This window comes from Accipiter gentilis, chromosome 7 (genome assembly GCF_929443795.1).
Source record: "Accipiter gentilis chromosome 7, bAccGen1.1, whole genome shotgun sequence".
NCBI lineage: Eukaryota > Metazoa > Chordata > Aves > Accipitriformes > Accipitridae > Astur > Astur gentilis.
Window position 1 is genome coordinate 42330159 of NC_064886.1, and position 15792 is coordinate 42345950.

The window sequence follows — 15792 nt, forward strand, 5'->3', positions numbered from 1 at the left end:
GGGTGTTAGTTAATGAAGTTTTGACAGATTTAAGGTCACATTTTGCATGGTTCAATTCAGCACACTTAGAAATACACAGCAGGGAGAGTTCCTCTCTCTGTGAACTGCTATATGTTAGACTTTTATATATGCTGAATTTATTTTTGTATTGGCACGTTTTATGTAGGAAATAAATAGCAAATTTAGGTACAGGTTGTTGTTGGAGTAAGGAACGACTCTTAAGTAAAGCTTTATGAACTAGATCATTAACTTCAGAATGATAACCTAATCTTTAAGAGCAGTGGATCCTTTTTATATTGTTTCCAGTTACCTTAGATCAAACATACTTTTATTTTAAAAGAAACATATTGGGACATTAATGGGAATATATTACCTTAACATTACCAAAGCTCTTGCAGCGTAATTTTCTCCAAAACCCTTGTCATACAACAGTGCTCTATTTGAGGGCAGGTGAGTGGAGCAATTTGATTTGGGGTGATGCAAACTGCCAACAGGATACATGATTTGAGGACTCTGACTTTGGTAGTTGCTTCGTTACCGCTGGGTGTCTCAGATTGCCCCCCCACCTCTCTTTTCTTCTCTGCATAGCCCAGTCCGTACCCGGTATCTTGCTCAAGTGGAAAGGAGACATCATAGCCGAGTCTTTTCTTTGGCATCAGTTGTCTAGGCACAGACAATGAGGAGTGTGTTTTTAATTCAATAAACATGCCCAGTTTAGAGGAAGTGTTTAGAAGGTAATTAGTAAAGAATTAACAGGTTAGCGTACTTAATGTGACTCAGCATTATTTTATTAAAAATGGGCTTGTTTTTGTCAGCTTGATTGACAGTGTACTTATTTGCTTTATATTTCCAACATGCTGTTCTGATCTTTTAAAAATGTAGCCCTCTAGCAAATGATTGAAGCCAGTATTAAATTTATTCAGAAGAATTTAGTTGATATATTGCAAAAAGTAATTTTAAGCCTGCCAATTTGTATTTTCTGGTGTTTTCCCACAAATATCTTTGACTAATGCTATTCAGTATTTTAATCAAAGATATGAAAGAAAATGAATAATTAGTGATATGTAAATGGCAGTGTAATGAAAGTAACAAGTCATTTTTACACTCTGACCTAGATTACTAGATATGATTGACTCAACCTGCCTTTTAATAAAGCTAGATGCAGAATAATGTATTTTTCTAAGAACAAATATTCCAGAATTATTTTTTTTATACTGGTGACCATTTAGTGGCCTGCCTGATAGGATAAAATATTGTCTTTCACCTCCCAAACCTTTTCCTGCAGGGACTAATGAGAAGACACAGAAGATGGTACGGTATGTTAGATGGTCCATGCTATTCTGTCAATTGAAATATTTAAAATAAAGATGGGATGGCCTCTAAAAGATGTTGTACTTCAAAAAGCAGCTATGGTTTTCATGGAGATTGCTTTGCGTAAGGGTCTTTAATTTATGCCATGTAAGACAAACTAGACAATGATCAGCCCTTCGTAACAGTAAAATAGAAAAACCTGTGAATTTCTGGAAACTCTATGGTGGCTAGATATGAAACATGTTATTGGAGTATTTGTTATGGCCTAGAGGCTTTTTTTTTCTCTTGTGGTGATGCTGGTAATAATGAAATGATAATCAGAACAAGTTCAGCTTGAAAAATAAGAAATTAATGTATGTAATTATTTTGGAAAAAATGTGAGTGGTATACATTTTGGCTTTTTCCTTTACTTTAGTGTGATCTTAGTAGTTTGAAGTCAGACATAGAGCAGCCATAAAAATGCACCTTAAAAAGAAGAGTGGCCTCATATTTTGGAGGCTTCTGCTTAAAAAAGCATTGCCAATAAATGATCTAAAGGGCGGGTTACATCTTCCATGTGTTTACTCGCACCTCTATATGCTTCTCATCAGTAGTTACTGAGAGAGAAAAGCTGCAGATATTCTCTGGAACACTGTGAGCCATCTGTCTTCCTTATCTTTTTGGAGGAGGAACTTCCAGTCTTTTATTGCTGTTAATATTTTGAAAAGTTTGGAAGATAAAATTTAGTCCTTAAAACTGTCTTGTAATTCTATCAAAATACTTACTGCTTAATTTTAAATACAGCATAGAAAGTATGCAGCACCTCGGTCCATATTGTCAGCTGTCCATTTGTTCTGGAGAATTACAAATTGAATGTGAATTATTTCTCCGGAAAGATAACACATCATCAGGCTGTATGCATTCTTGCTTTATATACATATGGGATAGATAAGTACAGCACAAGGATTACAGTGGTTTTCAATGAGTACTGCTTAATCTTAGCATGAAGAGGACTGCTGCTTTGAGAAGTTAGGTCAGTCTGTCCTTCGCTGCCACTCCTTTTTGTCACATTAATACTTCAGTTTTATTGGAACTGGATTGTAAAATCACCAAAATAACTTTGTATCAGCCACCATCAGATACGAGCTTTTTGCTATACTTGACCTTGGTTAAATTGAACCGATGGCTTAAAGAGGAAGGAGTGTGAAATAGATCATGTTACCTGTTTTCCTTTATACTTCAGTATCCTCCATACTGGACTTGTTTCCTAGTGTTGGGTCTTGCTCTGCTTCATTAAGTGAAATTAAGAACTACAAAAGACAATCTTATGGAAGAAGATCATGGTTGGGGTTTTTTCCCTACAGCTCCATTCTTTTGGCATTCTGCATTGCCTGTTCCAGATTCTGTAGTAAATGCCAAGGTGATGGAGACCTTGATTAGTCTAAGCCTCTGATGTTTTCAAGGAACTCATTAATTTCTGATACTAGAAGTTTTGAGTTCTGCACCTACATATATAGTCTAGTTGCCCCAGGTAAACTGATCTGTAAGCCTGTAGATCCACTAAATAATTTTTTTATTGTCATGAAACACAGTGGATGTTTTTAATCTTAAGACTCCATGAAGAAAACATACAGACTGAAAGGAATCAGCTAGAGAGAGTTATCTTTTTTAAGTGAACATGTTTTTCAGCAGACCTTCTTAGCATTTGAAGGAGCCGTGTTTGCTGTTTGAATGTATTCGTGCAATTTTGCCATCAATGAAGAATAACAGTGTAGGAAGTGATAGGCAGGTATTTTCTTAATTTTTGGATTGTAGGAATCATCTAAACACATGACCATCCTTCCACTTTTGGGCCCAAACTGTCCTTTTTGTCAATGTTTAGCTAGAGCGTGTCACTGAAATTTTTTTCCTTTTTCCTGTGCACAACTCATTTCTTCTGTGCAACATTTGCTGAAATGGTTACTTGCTGGCTATAAGTGTTACAGGATTTTCAGATGTGAACCTTCTATAAACAACCACTCTTTCAGTGATTCAAAACCTCATTTTTTTAAAGAAACGTCATCTTTTATTGCATTCCTGCAGTAGAAATGGGAAGAAATGATGGAAAAAAGACACCAAAATCCCAATGTGTCTTGGTTTTGAGCTTTTTATAGGTAGGCAAACATATGTGCTTGCCTAGATTAATAAAAAAAGCTCACAACAACAGTAGCAAGAATGTGTTTTAGAAGACTCAATCTGGCAAGGACCAGACTGAGGAATTAGCTTTTTTGGTAAACAAACTTCAGCTGTCCCAAAACAGTTACCTATTTTTGAAGGTTGGGGTCTAGAGAAAAGTTTTAAGTTATGGGCTTCTAGAAGAATAATTCTCTGCGATAAGTAAAATCAGCAGATGATGTGATATGAATTGAACCATGGTTGGAAACTATGCTTGAATAATTTTGGAAGAAACTGAAGGAAAACCTATTACATTTTAATTTTTTTTTATTTATTTTATTTTATTTCCTGCCTTGGCAGTTGAATGTTAAATGGGAACTATTAGTTACGGGCTAAAATGGTCTTTAAATGGAAAGGAAGGGAGCAGAGCAAGTAGCTGGTTTTCATTATTAATTCTAATTTTATTATTACGTTTTCTATGGCAAGCATCTCACTGAAGAAGGGATGAAAAATAGAAATCCATGACCTTCAGGCTTAATAGCTTGCACATCCCAAATCATCAAGATTTTGAAGAGGGAATGATAAGAGGAAAAAAGGTGGAGATGGGAGGGGAAGAAAACCCAAAGAGAAAGGGAAGGATTCAGGTTAGTGGGATAGCACTGCAAGGGGCTGTGCTTCTGCTACAATTCTGATCAGAAAGCCTGGGTTTGTGTTAATATTGCTATAAGGAGGGACAGAGAATGTACGTACGGGCATAATATGCTTTGAGTGGGTAGGAGGGAGCTGTCTGTCCCTTCGCTCATTTTATCAAATCCGTCAGCTCTTGTATCTCTCATTGAAAGCTTATAGAGCTTTAAGGAAAGTAAATGTTTGGTCAAAGAGACTGTGGTTCTGTATTCATGAACAATGCCAAGAGTTCACACCTCATTTTAAAAATCTGAACAAAATACTTTTCCTTCTGGTATTTCTAGGATTATTTAAAATCAAAACTAATAGAAATGCATTTATATATCTGTCTGAAAGTGTTAGGGAACGTTTTCTTACTCTGAAACGGGACGGGAATAGTGAGAGAAGGGGCACTTTCATGCTTGCTTTTTAATTTAGGCAAGTTGTCTTCACCAGGGTCACCATGCAATGTGGTAATCTTGGAGGCAGGAAGGTTTGGGATGTGGAGGCTTGCAAAGATAGGGCCAGATCACAAAATGTGCTTGAGAGCATTGGTAGCTTCAAAGCATTCTCAAAGACATACATCTCAAAGATATTCTCAAATATCTTACAGACATTTCCTAAAGTATTCTGATTTTTTTCTTGATACACATTTTTCACTAGGTTTTCTATTTGGGGAAAGCATGTATCTGTGGTTGTAACTGCAAGCTGAAAGAACAGAAGAATTTAGCAAGCTGCTCTGTTCCAGCTGTGCAATTGCTTACGCTTGCAGTGGAAATAATTGTGCAATGTAAAGAGTGGGCTCTGGCTCTGCGAGAGCTAAAGATCCTGTCACTGTCAAGACAACTTTTTACTGCTGACAGCAAGCAATAATAGATGACCAAATGTACTTTTCCTAAATACTCCACTGAATTATTTTAAAAAAACCCACACAACGTTTTTTGGTCTGCTTGTTAATTTTAAAGGCACTCTTTTTTGGGGATTGTTTTCAGCCTTGACTTGAACTCTCACTAGCCTGAGTTAGCTCGAGCGACGTTCCATGTTAGATACTTCTGTGCTTTGGTGCCGAAGTGAAAGGGAAAGGTGACTTCGAGCGTCTTATTCTCTGTGTGTTAAGAGCATGAATTAATCCCTTTTGTTAGAGTGAAGTTTATTATTTTTCAGTTTAACCATATTCTGTTACCTGTTTTGGACCAGTAAAGCAGGATGTTAGAGAAGCCCAGTGGAATTGGGAAGAGAAGTTCATTTTCAGGGTGGATTGTTTATTTTTTTGGTACAAATCCTCTACTTTAAGGTCAAGGGCAGGTAAGAATTCCAAAGTTAAAGTGTTGGTTTGGAAGTCAAGTGAGCAGCCAAAGAAAAGCCATATATTTGCACCTGCCCCATTTGCGAAAGGCTCTGCTACCCAGCTCTTCCATAAATCCCATGTTACGTGAAGCCGTTGATCCCTTCATGTCTTTAATTTTTGCAGCCTCACTATAGTTTCATATAAAACTTGTGACACTTAACAAACAGAACAGAACTATTAGGTGAGGCTGATTGAAATTATAGGGCTGAAGTTAAATCCTGTTTTTATCTGGGGAAGCATGGTCATACTGATTAGAAAGTCTGTTTAAGCCACTTGAATCCACTCTATGGACTCTATCCTTTATTATGTTTGTTTGTATCTGTCTTTCTATCAACATGTATTTTGAGAAAATTTCTTTCCCTGTGACCTTTCTCCCCTATGTTAAAGGAAATGGAGTTATCTGTTTTTATAAGAGACTGTGAATACTGTGGAAGAAAAAGATTCTGCAAATGCAAGCAAAAGCCAAAGACCATAACCAAACTTGCCACTCTATTTGCCGGAGTTGGGCTCTTTCTGAACAAAATATTTATCAATAATGCTGTTTGTCAGAAGTAGAAAGGGTGACATCAGTCATAGTTCTTCAGTTAGCACATTTTTAAGCTAAGACAGAAATATAATAAATTTATCAGTCTTCAGTAATGCCTGAGGAAATGTAATTTATTACTGTTTTTTAATGTCAGTTCAGTTGGATTTTCCTATCTGGATACACCTGAGATTCATGATAAATTGTGTTATCTTATGAATAACATGTGATCAGTTAAGTGATATCTTTAGTAAGCTGTAGTAAGTAAGTAGCTGTCTTTGGCTCAGCAGATTAAACACAAGGTACTATGCCATTGAGTCTACAGAAACAGCTTTATTTCCAAATCCCTTAATAATAAAAAAAAAGGGTGGGTGGGTGGTAAAGATAAAGATGGCAATTCTCCCCTTCTACTCTCATCCATTTGTATCTTAATTTCAGAAGCTGTACAGTAATTCAAATAGGAACTGCAAAATAAGAATTTTGTTCAGGGTAAACCCTGCAGATATTAAGAAGAGCTTGTTGCTCATTCCTTCATTTGAAGTTCAGTCAGATGGTTTAATTTAAGACTGGGATCTTTTCCCTGTTCTTGCTTTTATTGTCATTTCTTCAGTGACTGATTATATAGCTAGTTGTGCCACAATAACAAGCTAGGCAATATTTAATGAAACCTAAGATGGTTTTTAATGTTAGCATGTATTAAGTGGAAAACATGAAGAAGTCTTTTTTAGCATTAGATTGTTCTTTTAGTTTTCAAAGTCCAGACAGATTTTTTTTTTAAAGTGATTTTAAACACGTATTAAGTAGACTGTGCATGAGGGACAAATGGATAAAGAGAAGCCTAAAGGAGCAAAACGGTTCTTAGTTTTGAAAAATGGCCTTTTCCTGGCTTCCAAGCATCCTAACGTGTTTTCTAGCTATAGGGAAAAATATAAAGACAGTAATTGGTAGCAAGTAAACATACCAGTGCGACATTCAGTTTAGAGCCAATCACCTGGTTTGCAAAACCCAAATAGTTTGGCATAATGCTAGTGGAAATGAATCTGCCTTTAATAATCTTCCATTATTGAATACTGAAGCCTGGAGTCCTTGGGATCTGCACAAACAGGACGTGACAAAGAGGAAAACCTATACTAACTGCGATTTTATAATGTTTGATGTCTTATCTCTCCAATTTATCAATCTGTTTTTTTCAAACTATGCAACTGGAAACCAAGTGCAGTGTATGTAGCCATCACTGCTATAGTCGTGAATTGGGATTGGAGTACTTTTAAGTTTAACTGAGTTGGTTTTAATCTGGCTAGTTGCGGGGAATGGAGCAGCAGCAGTCAATCTGTGACCTTGTCAATGGAAGTTCATAAATACCTGGGTTTGTCAGCCCCTGCTGATGTTGGCATGTTGTCTGTTTTACCTCTGTGAAAACTAGCTCAGCTTCTTCATTACATCCTATAAAAATGCTTCCCACTTCTTTGTGAATGAAAGCTTAATTATAAATAGTTTATCAAGCAGGAAGAGACAACAGGAAAAGTACACAACCATTTGCATGAAACCAATAGGGAAGTGTAAAAAGCAAAATGTATTTTATGCAAGTATTGCCTTGGTGTGGTTTTGGGGTTTGGTTTTTTTTTTTTGGTAGGCAGTATAGTAAAGGCAGATTATCACTAGGAATCTAAAGGTTTGGTATAAGATAACATATACCAGAGTTATTTGGTCTTCTCCAGAGTGTCTGCTGTAAAAGGGAGTTCTTTTGAAGTGCACTGGAAGGCGTGCAGTTGAGAACACACAATGAAACAGGGAAGCCGGTACTGTTCTAAGTTTTAGACTTTGTTGTAAAACAGCTTGTATGTGAGAATGATGGGCTTGTTCAGTTGCTCGCAGTCCTTCTGAAGTTTGTAGTTCTGAAATAAATGAGAAAAAAATACATTTAAGACCTCCAGGTAATCAATAGGACAGGCTGTGATGTGGTTCTGACAGTATGTATCCTATAGTTCCAAAACAAATACCGTAGGACAAGAGAATTTTGCTTACTCCTGTAAAAACAAAATGTAGCATCCTTCTGCAGTTTGATGCTGACTGTATCTCAGAACACCCAAGATCCCTATAAAATCCTGACAACTCCCCTAAAGGTCATTTATGGAGGTCACCTCTTTTTACCTCCCACACTCCCTAGAGAAATTCTGGTCTACCCACTCCTTCATGGCCACCCACCCGCAGATCAGCTGAGAAATCATACTTTGTTAAGAAAAACCTTTGTTAAGAATGTTATTTTTGTTCTTTGTTCTCTTTCCTTCATTTGAAAGATGTCTTTTGTTCGCTGCGGTTCAAATACCATAGTTTAAAAATACATTATTTGCGGCATATAGAAATTAAAACTGAATATGTGTATTTTAGCTGAATTTAAAAAATGAGATTGGGGACTTGTCATTGTTTACATACATTTATTTTATTCTGATTGGTGTTTCAAGAAGTAAATTAAAATTACACTAATCACAGGAACATTTTTAAGCCAGCACTTTTAGGTGAATCAACTGTTCTTTGGTTTTTGAAGCCTATAGGGGACTTACAGTCTTCCCCAGTCAAATGCAGATGTGTTTAGAGTAAGCATTGATTAGCAGTGACTCTTAAATCTATACCTTCATATACGATAGGAATATAAACATTACTGTAATAAATTGTCAGAAGTTGAATGCCTTTGGCTGTGAGAGAGAGTATCTTGGATCTGTGTCTGTTTATATAACAGTGAAAGCATTACTCAGTGATACCGTTGTGTGCTATTGATGTTATCACACTCTTAGTGTAACCTGCGCAGTCTATCCCACTTAGTCTTTGCAATAATCATTAACAGAATTATGAATCTCATAAGGCAAAATGCGGCGAGCATCTAGTATGGGAATCTTTCCATATGCATACCATGCCTTCTCAGAAACGCAACTGTTACTGATAGACAAGTTTTCTTGTGTTTCTTTTTAATGGCCTTTGGTTTTGCATCTGTTTTAAGTTAGATTGTTCATAATGCATTTCTGATTGTGGTTGTTTACAAGCTGATTTCTCCATTGCTTTCCCTGCAGGTGTTGCAGGGCGCTCAGCTGATAGCTGTTGCTTCTGCTGAGCCTGCGTCAGGGGGTGTTGATGGATCCCCGCTCCAAGGGAGTGATATCCAAGTCCAATATGTGCAGCTGACACCAGTGACAGACCACTCTGCGACTAATCAAGTATGTATGTATATCTTTTTGCCATTTGAATGTACTTAACTCGATTGAAACATCTGTCAGATGAACTATATATCTGTCCATAAATACTGCAGTCCTAATGAGCTTATGATCCTGTTTCCAAACCATAAAAAAAAAAAATAAATAAAATTCAGCTATAATAAGAAACATAATTTTGTTAAAGGTATAAATGGTCTCTGACTATTCCTGCTTCTATGTTCTTGCTCAGTGCCTCTAGAGAATAGTTATTTTGGTCATCATTGTTCTTCTGCATCCTTGAAGGCTGAGAGCCATGTTAAAGGACAGGGCAAAAAACTTGCTTGGAATCTATCCAAAAAGTATTTTTCAGACTGAGGTTTCTCTTAAAAAAGTTAGTGCCTTTCTGACAGCAGTTTTCCAGTTATTTTGATCAACAGCCTGGATTTCCCACAGGAGTCGCGATGTTAGCAATTGTAAGTAAACACTTGATCCTGTCAGTTATGATGGAGGTGTTATATTTTTTTTTTCTTTTTAAATTAGTTTGAACAGTCATGTACCTGGGTCTAGGAAAGGTTTCCCATCAGCTTGAAGCTGTGACTGGTGACAACAGAAGAACGTTGACTTAAAACTTTGTCAGAAGTTTTTCTGAAGATGGTTACATATTTTTCCATGAACCCCACTGTCGTGGGCTGCTTTTCTAGAGAATGCCAAGTGGTTGTAGAAAATAAGCTGTTGCTTGCTAGCCAAAATAGAATGGTGTCCTTAGTAGCCAATATTAGAGTAGAGTTTTGTCTGATACATACCCAGTTTTGTAGAGAATTCTGATCTAGTTACAAACATTTGGATATTGAGTCTCTTGAGACAAAAAAAAAAAATTGCATAAGAAATCAAGGGAATAATCTTGTCCAAACTTGGCGTGCGTAAAACTCAAACGCTTAGTGCTTCTTCCGCGGGCAAGGCAATTTGCAGATCGGTTTGATATATGAAGTTAGAGCACATTAGTTATCCCAGTGGCAAAGAGGGCCTCAGGCGAAAGATGGAGCTGCACTGCATATTGCCAAAGCGCGATCTGCGCTGGCTGGTGCTGGTAGGGAGACCAGAGCTCTAAACTCTTAGTTGCCCCAATCCATGCTGGCTCCCCACCTGGATGCTACAAAGTGCTTTTCAGAAAAGTTACGTTCCCTGCCAAAAAAGGTCAGACTGCCTGGCGTGCGAGTGTGCTGTGCTGTAAGATTACATTCTGCTTTTCTGTACACTGGTCTTCCTGTGTAGATGAGCCCTTAATAGTTGTTTTTGCTAGATTTGTCTCTGCAGTAACCTTCTCAGTATTTTATTCATAGTCACTTGTAATAGTACACTGGACAATAAGAGTGTTGCTACAGGGATTGTGCCTTATTTCTTATAAATCCTCAAGTACTGCTTGTCCCATGCAATTAATAAAGCATATAGGCATCAGGTAGTGAGAGGTGTTTCTCAGGCTGCTGTCCTCACTCTGGGCCTGGGAAATTCTCAAATTTACCTCCTCCAGGCTTCCTCGTAGGTCTGTTTCTCATGCCTGTCCTCCCTTCTCAGCTAGCACTGATGGGCAGGAGGTTCTGCAGTTCAGCTATAAACATCAGCATCCATCTCCCACATGACTGGCAGCCACCAGAGGAGTTGCTTTTCTCTTCAGGGACACTTAGCACCGTGTTAGGTTTTAATATTGTGGTTAACCACAGAGATCTATACAAAGCTGAAGAGAAGCAGAAAAGGAATGTGAAATAAGAAGAGTATGAAAGGAAAAACAGACAAGACTAAAAATAAGTTTGCCATAAATATTTCCTCAGTTTACACAAACTAAAAACTAAGGATCTGTTAATGAATTGGAGAAACCAGCTTGGTATTTGCATTTCTCTGAGTTATATGGATAGTTCAGGAGCTTTTTTTGGCTAAAATTATGGAGTAGTCCTGCATCATCTTAGAAAGGTCTCTTTTCTGAAGGGAAAAGTCTTATCAGAAGGGAAAACCCTCTCAGTGAGGCTGTGGTGACACTTTCATCTGTTTTCATATGGTTCTTTGTCAAGGTACTGAGATGTTCTCAAGAATTTTGTGTCTGTTTATCACAGCTTATAAAAGTGGAGTTTATTATTGACCTGGCTTGGATGCTATGCCCTACACAAATTCTGTGTTTGAAACACCACAAGTGTGAATTTATTTAATGTCTGAAAACAAGATACAAGTTTTCTGACCTTTTTTCTTGAAAGCCGTGCCTTTGCGAGCAATCACACATGTAAAGCTGAAGGTAGGATTGAGGCTATGTGAAATGAACCCATTCTCTGGCTTCAGCTGAAGCAGACAGCAATATGCACTTCAACTTAGTATTTTCAATGTATTCATGCACAATTTTCTATTTGCAAATTAGGTGTAGGCGGAAGTGTTAATAGCTAGGATTCTGACAGTTGTGTAGTGACCCTAAACCACGTATGTAAACACAAACTATTAATATATGAACAGTGTTTTGCTGGTATAAAATTGCAAATGCATGTACAGAGGGAAGCATGGTTTGAAATCAGATGCATTTTGGGGATTTAGGTTTAGTTGGCTTGTTTTTGTGTCTCGATAGCATTCTTTCTTACAGCAGCTTGCAAAATTTAGAAATACAGACTGTGATGATGACGAATATTTGGATTAATTCTATGCTCAAATTCATATGCTGGTGGTAAATTTTGTTAGATTTGGAAAAAAAACATGATTTCAAATCTAAAGGGTGCTTCTAATCCCTTTGGGCAGTTGTCATCTTCTGGTCTGAATGTTGGATAAATATTCAGTATTGCTGTTGTCACTATTATTTGATAATTATATTACTTCAATACAGTTTTCCTCTAATGGGAAAGAAAACTTTGATCATTTGGAAACTTACCTTCTATCAAATTTAGCAATCTGATGGAATTATTCACCACTTTGGCACTAATTTATTGAACAATTAAGTAAACACCAAATTACCTATAAAGTTGAACAGGAAAAAATCTTGTAGCTGTGTGCAGTTACTGGCAACAAGGCAGAGAGATGAAGAGAAACAATTTGACAGCAAAACCTTAATTTAGGAGGAATGTTTTATAATTTTGAACCTCCAGTATTTTCATTTGAATAAATAAGTTGCAACTGTATGGTAAGACCTAAAGGATGGGAAATCTAGTTGCGTTTCCACCTTTGTGTCTTTGTGGATCGTATTGCAGATATTAGGCTGAGAACGTAAAGCAGGGCTTCAAGTACGACTTTTTCGTAACAGAAGTACTGTCACAGAAAGAATTCTATTCTAAAGTGTCTATTAGATGCATTTATGGAGGGAGAATCTGTCAAGGGCAGATTTCTGGAATCTGTGGGAGTGTACAGGAAAATATCATTAAATGCTTGCCCTTTTCTTGTAGTTTATCTATGCTTGTGATACTGGCTGCTGTCAGGGGAAGGCTTATTGGGTGTGATGGACTTTATCCAAGTCAATACAGCTGTTCTTAAATGCTATTCATCTTACAGCTCTAAAGATGGAGCTTGTTTCATAATCTAGTTCTCCTTACTCCAACGAACTTGCCTAAAAGGACAGTTTGCTACAGGATCATCCTTTCACAGCGTTGTCAGACTACTGGTAGGCAGTAATTTAATTTTTAAGGAGACTTCCTTTGAAAGCTTAAGTCAACTGTGTTTACTTTAAATTCTTTCACAGAGGGCTGTTTTTGCTTGGAAAGTGAGTAGAATCAGGCCTGTAGGAAGAATTTTATTTGAGAAAAAAATTCACTGTAGTAGCGCTAGTCTTATTTTACACAAAATAGAAAAAGACTGCAGTGGGTGAAGTCAGCAGTTTTAGACTGTATCCTGCACCAGCTGGGGAAATTCGAAGCCCAGGGCAAACCGGTTATTTTGTTCTCCTTAATCTACAATAGTTCTGTCACTCCCAGACTTTGTACTGTCTTTTCTATGATCACCCTTGGTGGACTTTCCTTCTATAGCACTGTTTAGCTCTGCCTTGTACCCCTGAGCTGTCAGTACGTACAGCATGCTGGGACAAGTCCTTCCACAGCTTCGGCACAAGTTCTTCCAGACATGGGTTTTATTTTGTTACTTTTTAGCGCTGGTTCTTTTTTGGGAAGAGGGGGGAAATAATTGTTTTCTATTTGCTCTCTTCGTGCCACTCATGATTTTATAGATCTTTATCATGATTTCATTATTTTAGCCTTCTCCTTCCAGCCTGAAGAGCATTAGTCTACTTAGACTTCATGTGAACTCCTTATGTTATTTTTGGTGTCTTTGTAAATGGATTCCCATTTCAACTCTCTCACAGGGCTGATAGCCATGCAGATTTTGCACTGGTATATACAAGAACTTTACATTAGTATAATATGTTCACATTCCCTTGGCTACGCCAATGGAAGGCACTTTTGTATTGATTTACTGATTTCATGTTTCCTTTTGCAGGGCACTGACGCCCTTCAATCAGCTATCCAGCCAGAAATGCAGATAGAACATGGAGCAATCCAAATTCAGTAAGAGAATTATGAAAAGCTGTGTCAACTGAGATGTCAGCGAACCACAGTCAGAAGTTAAGTGCTGTAGTCTTCGTGCAACAGCAGGAGAATGGAAATGCCTATTAGACTAATGGTCACACCTCGAACATCTCCTGCAAATAGCAGAGTTCTGATGATCTGGTTGTCCTCACCCGGAATAAATCAGACCCATTTACTTAAATTGGAGCTACATCACTGCATCAATTGAGTATCTGGCCTTCAGAAAAAATAAATGGCCAGACCTTAGGTACACTTAAAGAGGAAAAAAAATCTTTCTGAAAGAGGGAAAGAAATCTAATAAATCAAAACCGTGAGACTGAATTAATGTTTCATCCTGTTCATTTCTTCTGTGAAATACGCCATTTGAATGTCTGCAGATATCTTAGGAAGTGTATTGCTGCTTTGCAATACTTGCTTTACCACATATAGAAGATCAAGAGCTCAAATATTTTTCACTGTTTAAACTGCTTTTTTTATTTGCTATGGTGTTTATAACAAAAATGGAAAATATTTAAAAAAAGAAAAATCCCATAACTGCAAGTATTAGCCTTTTGCTGGTGTTTTCTGTTCAGTGTAATGAAAACTGTATTTGCAGAAGACTAACAATTTTGTTTGTACTGTTGCTTATCTACTTTTCTAGGGGAAAATGCTTTTAAATGCTGTAATTATGCATTTCTAATGAAAAATAAATGTGTATTTATGAATAGTGCAGCTCTAAGTTGCTCTCTGCCTTAGGAATGAATACGGTTTGACTGGACTGTGCTGTAAGAGTGTAGTTCTGGAGTTTTTGAAGACAGATGCTATCTGGCAAGCCCTGCTGTCAAACTGAGAAGTAAGATAAGTCTGTAAGGAAGATATAAATCTTAGATCATGTTGTTATCTAAATTTCCAGTGCAAGAAAAATGTGATAGTTAAGCTTTTGAGTCTGCGAATCCTATTTTATACAATGAATTTATGAAGTAATTTTTTAAAAATATGAACAATTCTTCGAGCACTTTCCCTTTTAGTTCCTCCTACCTCCTTTGTGGCAATACCTCAGTTTGGGATTCATCCATAAAAAGCTGGGCTGTAAAAATCTGATGCCTGTGTTGTTATCCAACCTGCAACAGCATTGTGAAATCCTCTTTCCACTGAAACTTATGGGCAATTTGATAACGATTTCAAGAAAGCTACATTTTTGTATTTGCTAAGCTTGAGTGGAAATGATACGTTTGCTTTAAACCTGATTATCTTAATGGTTGCACGTTTTAGAAAGAGTTTCTTGCCATATGTTTATTGTCAATATCTGGCTTATAATGCATTTAATATATTAATGAATGGGGCATAGGCACAAATTCTACATGGTTGAATTCGGGATAACTTTTTTTAATGAAAGGAAGAGTTAAGCACACCCAATTTCTGGGAATGTTGTCCCTGGTAAGTATTACACTTTATGTAAATTCCTACTTCTCTTTAGGATATTTCTTGACGCACAAGTACAATGCAAACTGAACCACAGCTTATTGAATACAATGTTTGCAACAGGCCAAGAATTTGGCTACTCTTCAGTTTCTTTTTTTAATAGTGTTTCTCAGACTGGGTGATGTTTGAAGAGCTTGGCATCCAAATAGAAGCCTAAAAATAAAGCAAGGCCTGTACATTTTAGCATGGCTGTTTAATAATAATTTATCGCTTGGAAATGACAGTGAGAAAGCTGGGATGGCAAAGCCACTGCGTGCTACCGCATACCACTCTCTTGCTATATTCATATTGGCCACAGCGGCTTTCCTGTTGTGTTAGAAAGTTTTACTCTTACCCAGCTTTCCTTCTGCATCCTGGGCATCTTCTGCTTTCAATGGGACCACACGTGCATTTAAACTGTAGGTATCTGTCTTTGTTTCATGGCGCAATTAAGAATTCTGTTCTCTTTGCATTTTTCAGCTCAGGTACAAGATGAAATTGAGTTCAGGAGAGGTTTCCTTTAGCCACTAGACTGCTGCATGCTCAAGTCCCTTCTGCTAAAAGTGATTGTAAAGGCGTGTCAAGCAGTGAAGTAGCATTCACTAGATTTCAAGAGAATGAAATCTACTTCACCAGAGTGGAATGGAG

At 37.2% G+C, this 15792-nt stretch overlaps 1 protein-coding gene across 2 annotated transcripts in view; it reads left to right on the plus strand.

The window, feature by feature from the left end:
* BANP (BTG3 associated nuclear protein) overlaps positions 1 to 14410 on the plus strand; it is a 154575-nt gene extending 140165 nt beyond the window's left edge. Inside the window, exons 12-13 of one of the 2 annotated variants that reach the window (XM_049804224.1) lie at positions 9047 to 9190; positions 13616 to 14410. In XM_049804224.1, coding sequence (XP_049660181.1) covers positions 9047 to 9190; positions 13616 to 13687 — 216 coding nt within the window. In that variant the 3' untranslated portion in view covers positions 13688 to 14410. Of the gene's footprint in view, positions 1 to 9046; positions 9195 to 13615 lie in introns of both variants that reach the window. The other variant, XM_049804225.1, reaches the window with a different exon arrangement.
* The last annotated feature ends 1382 nt before the right edge of the window (positions 14411 to 15792 follow it).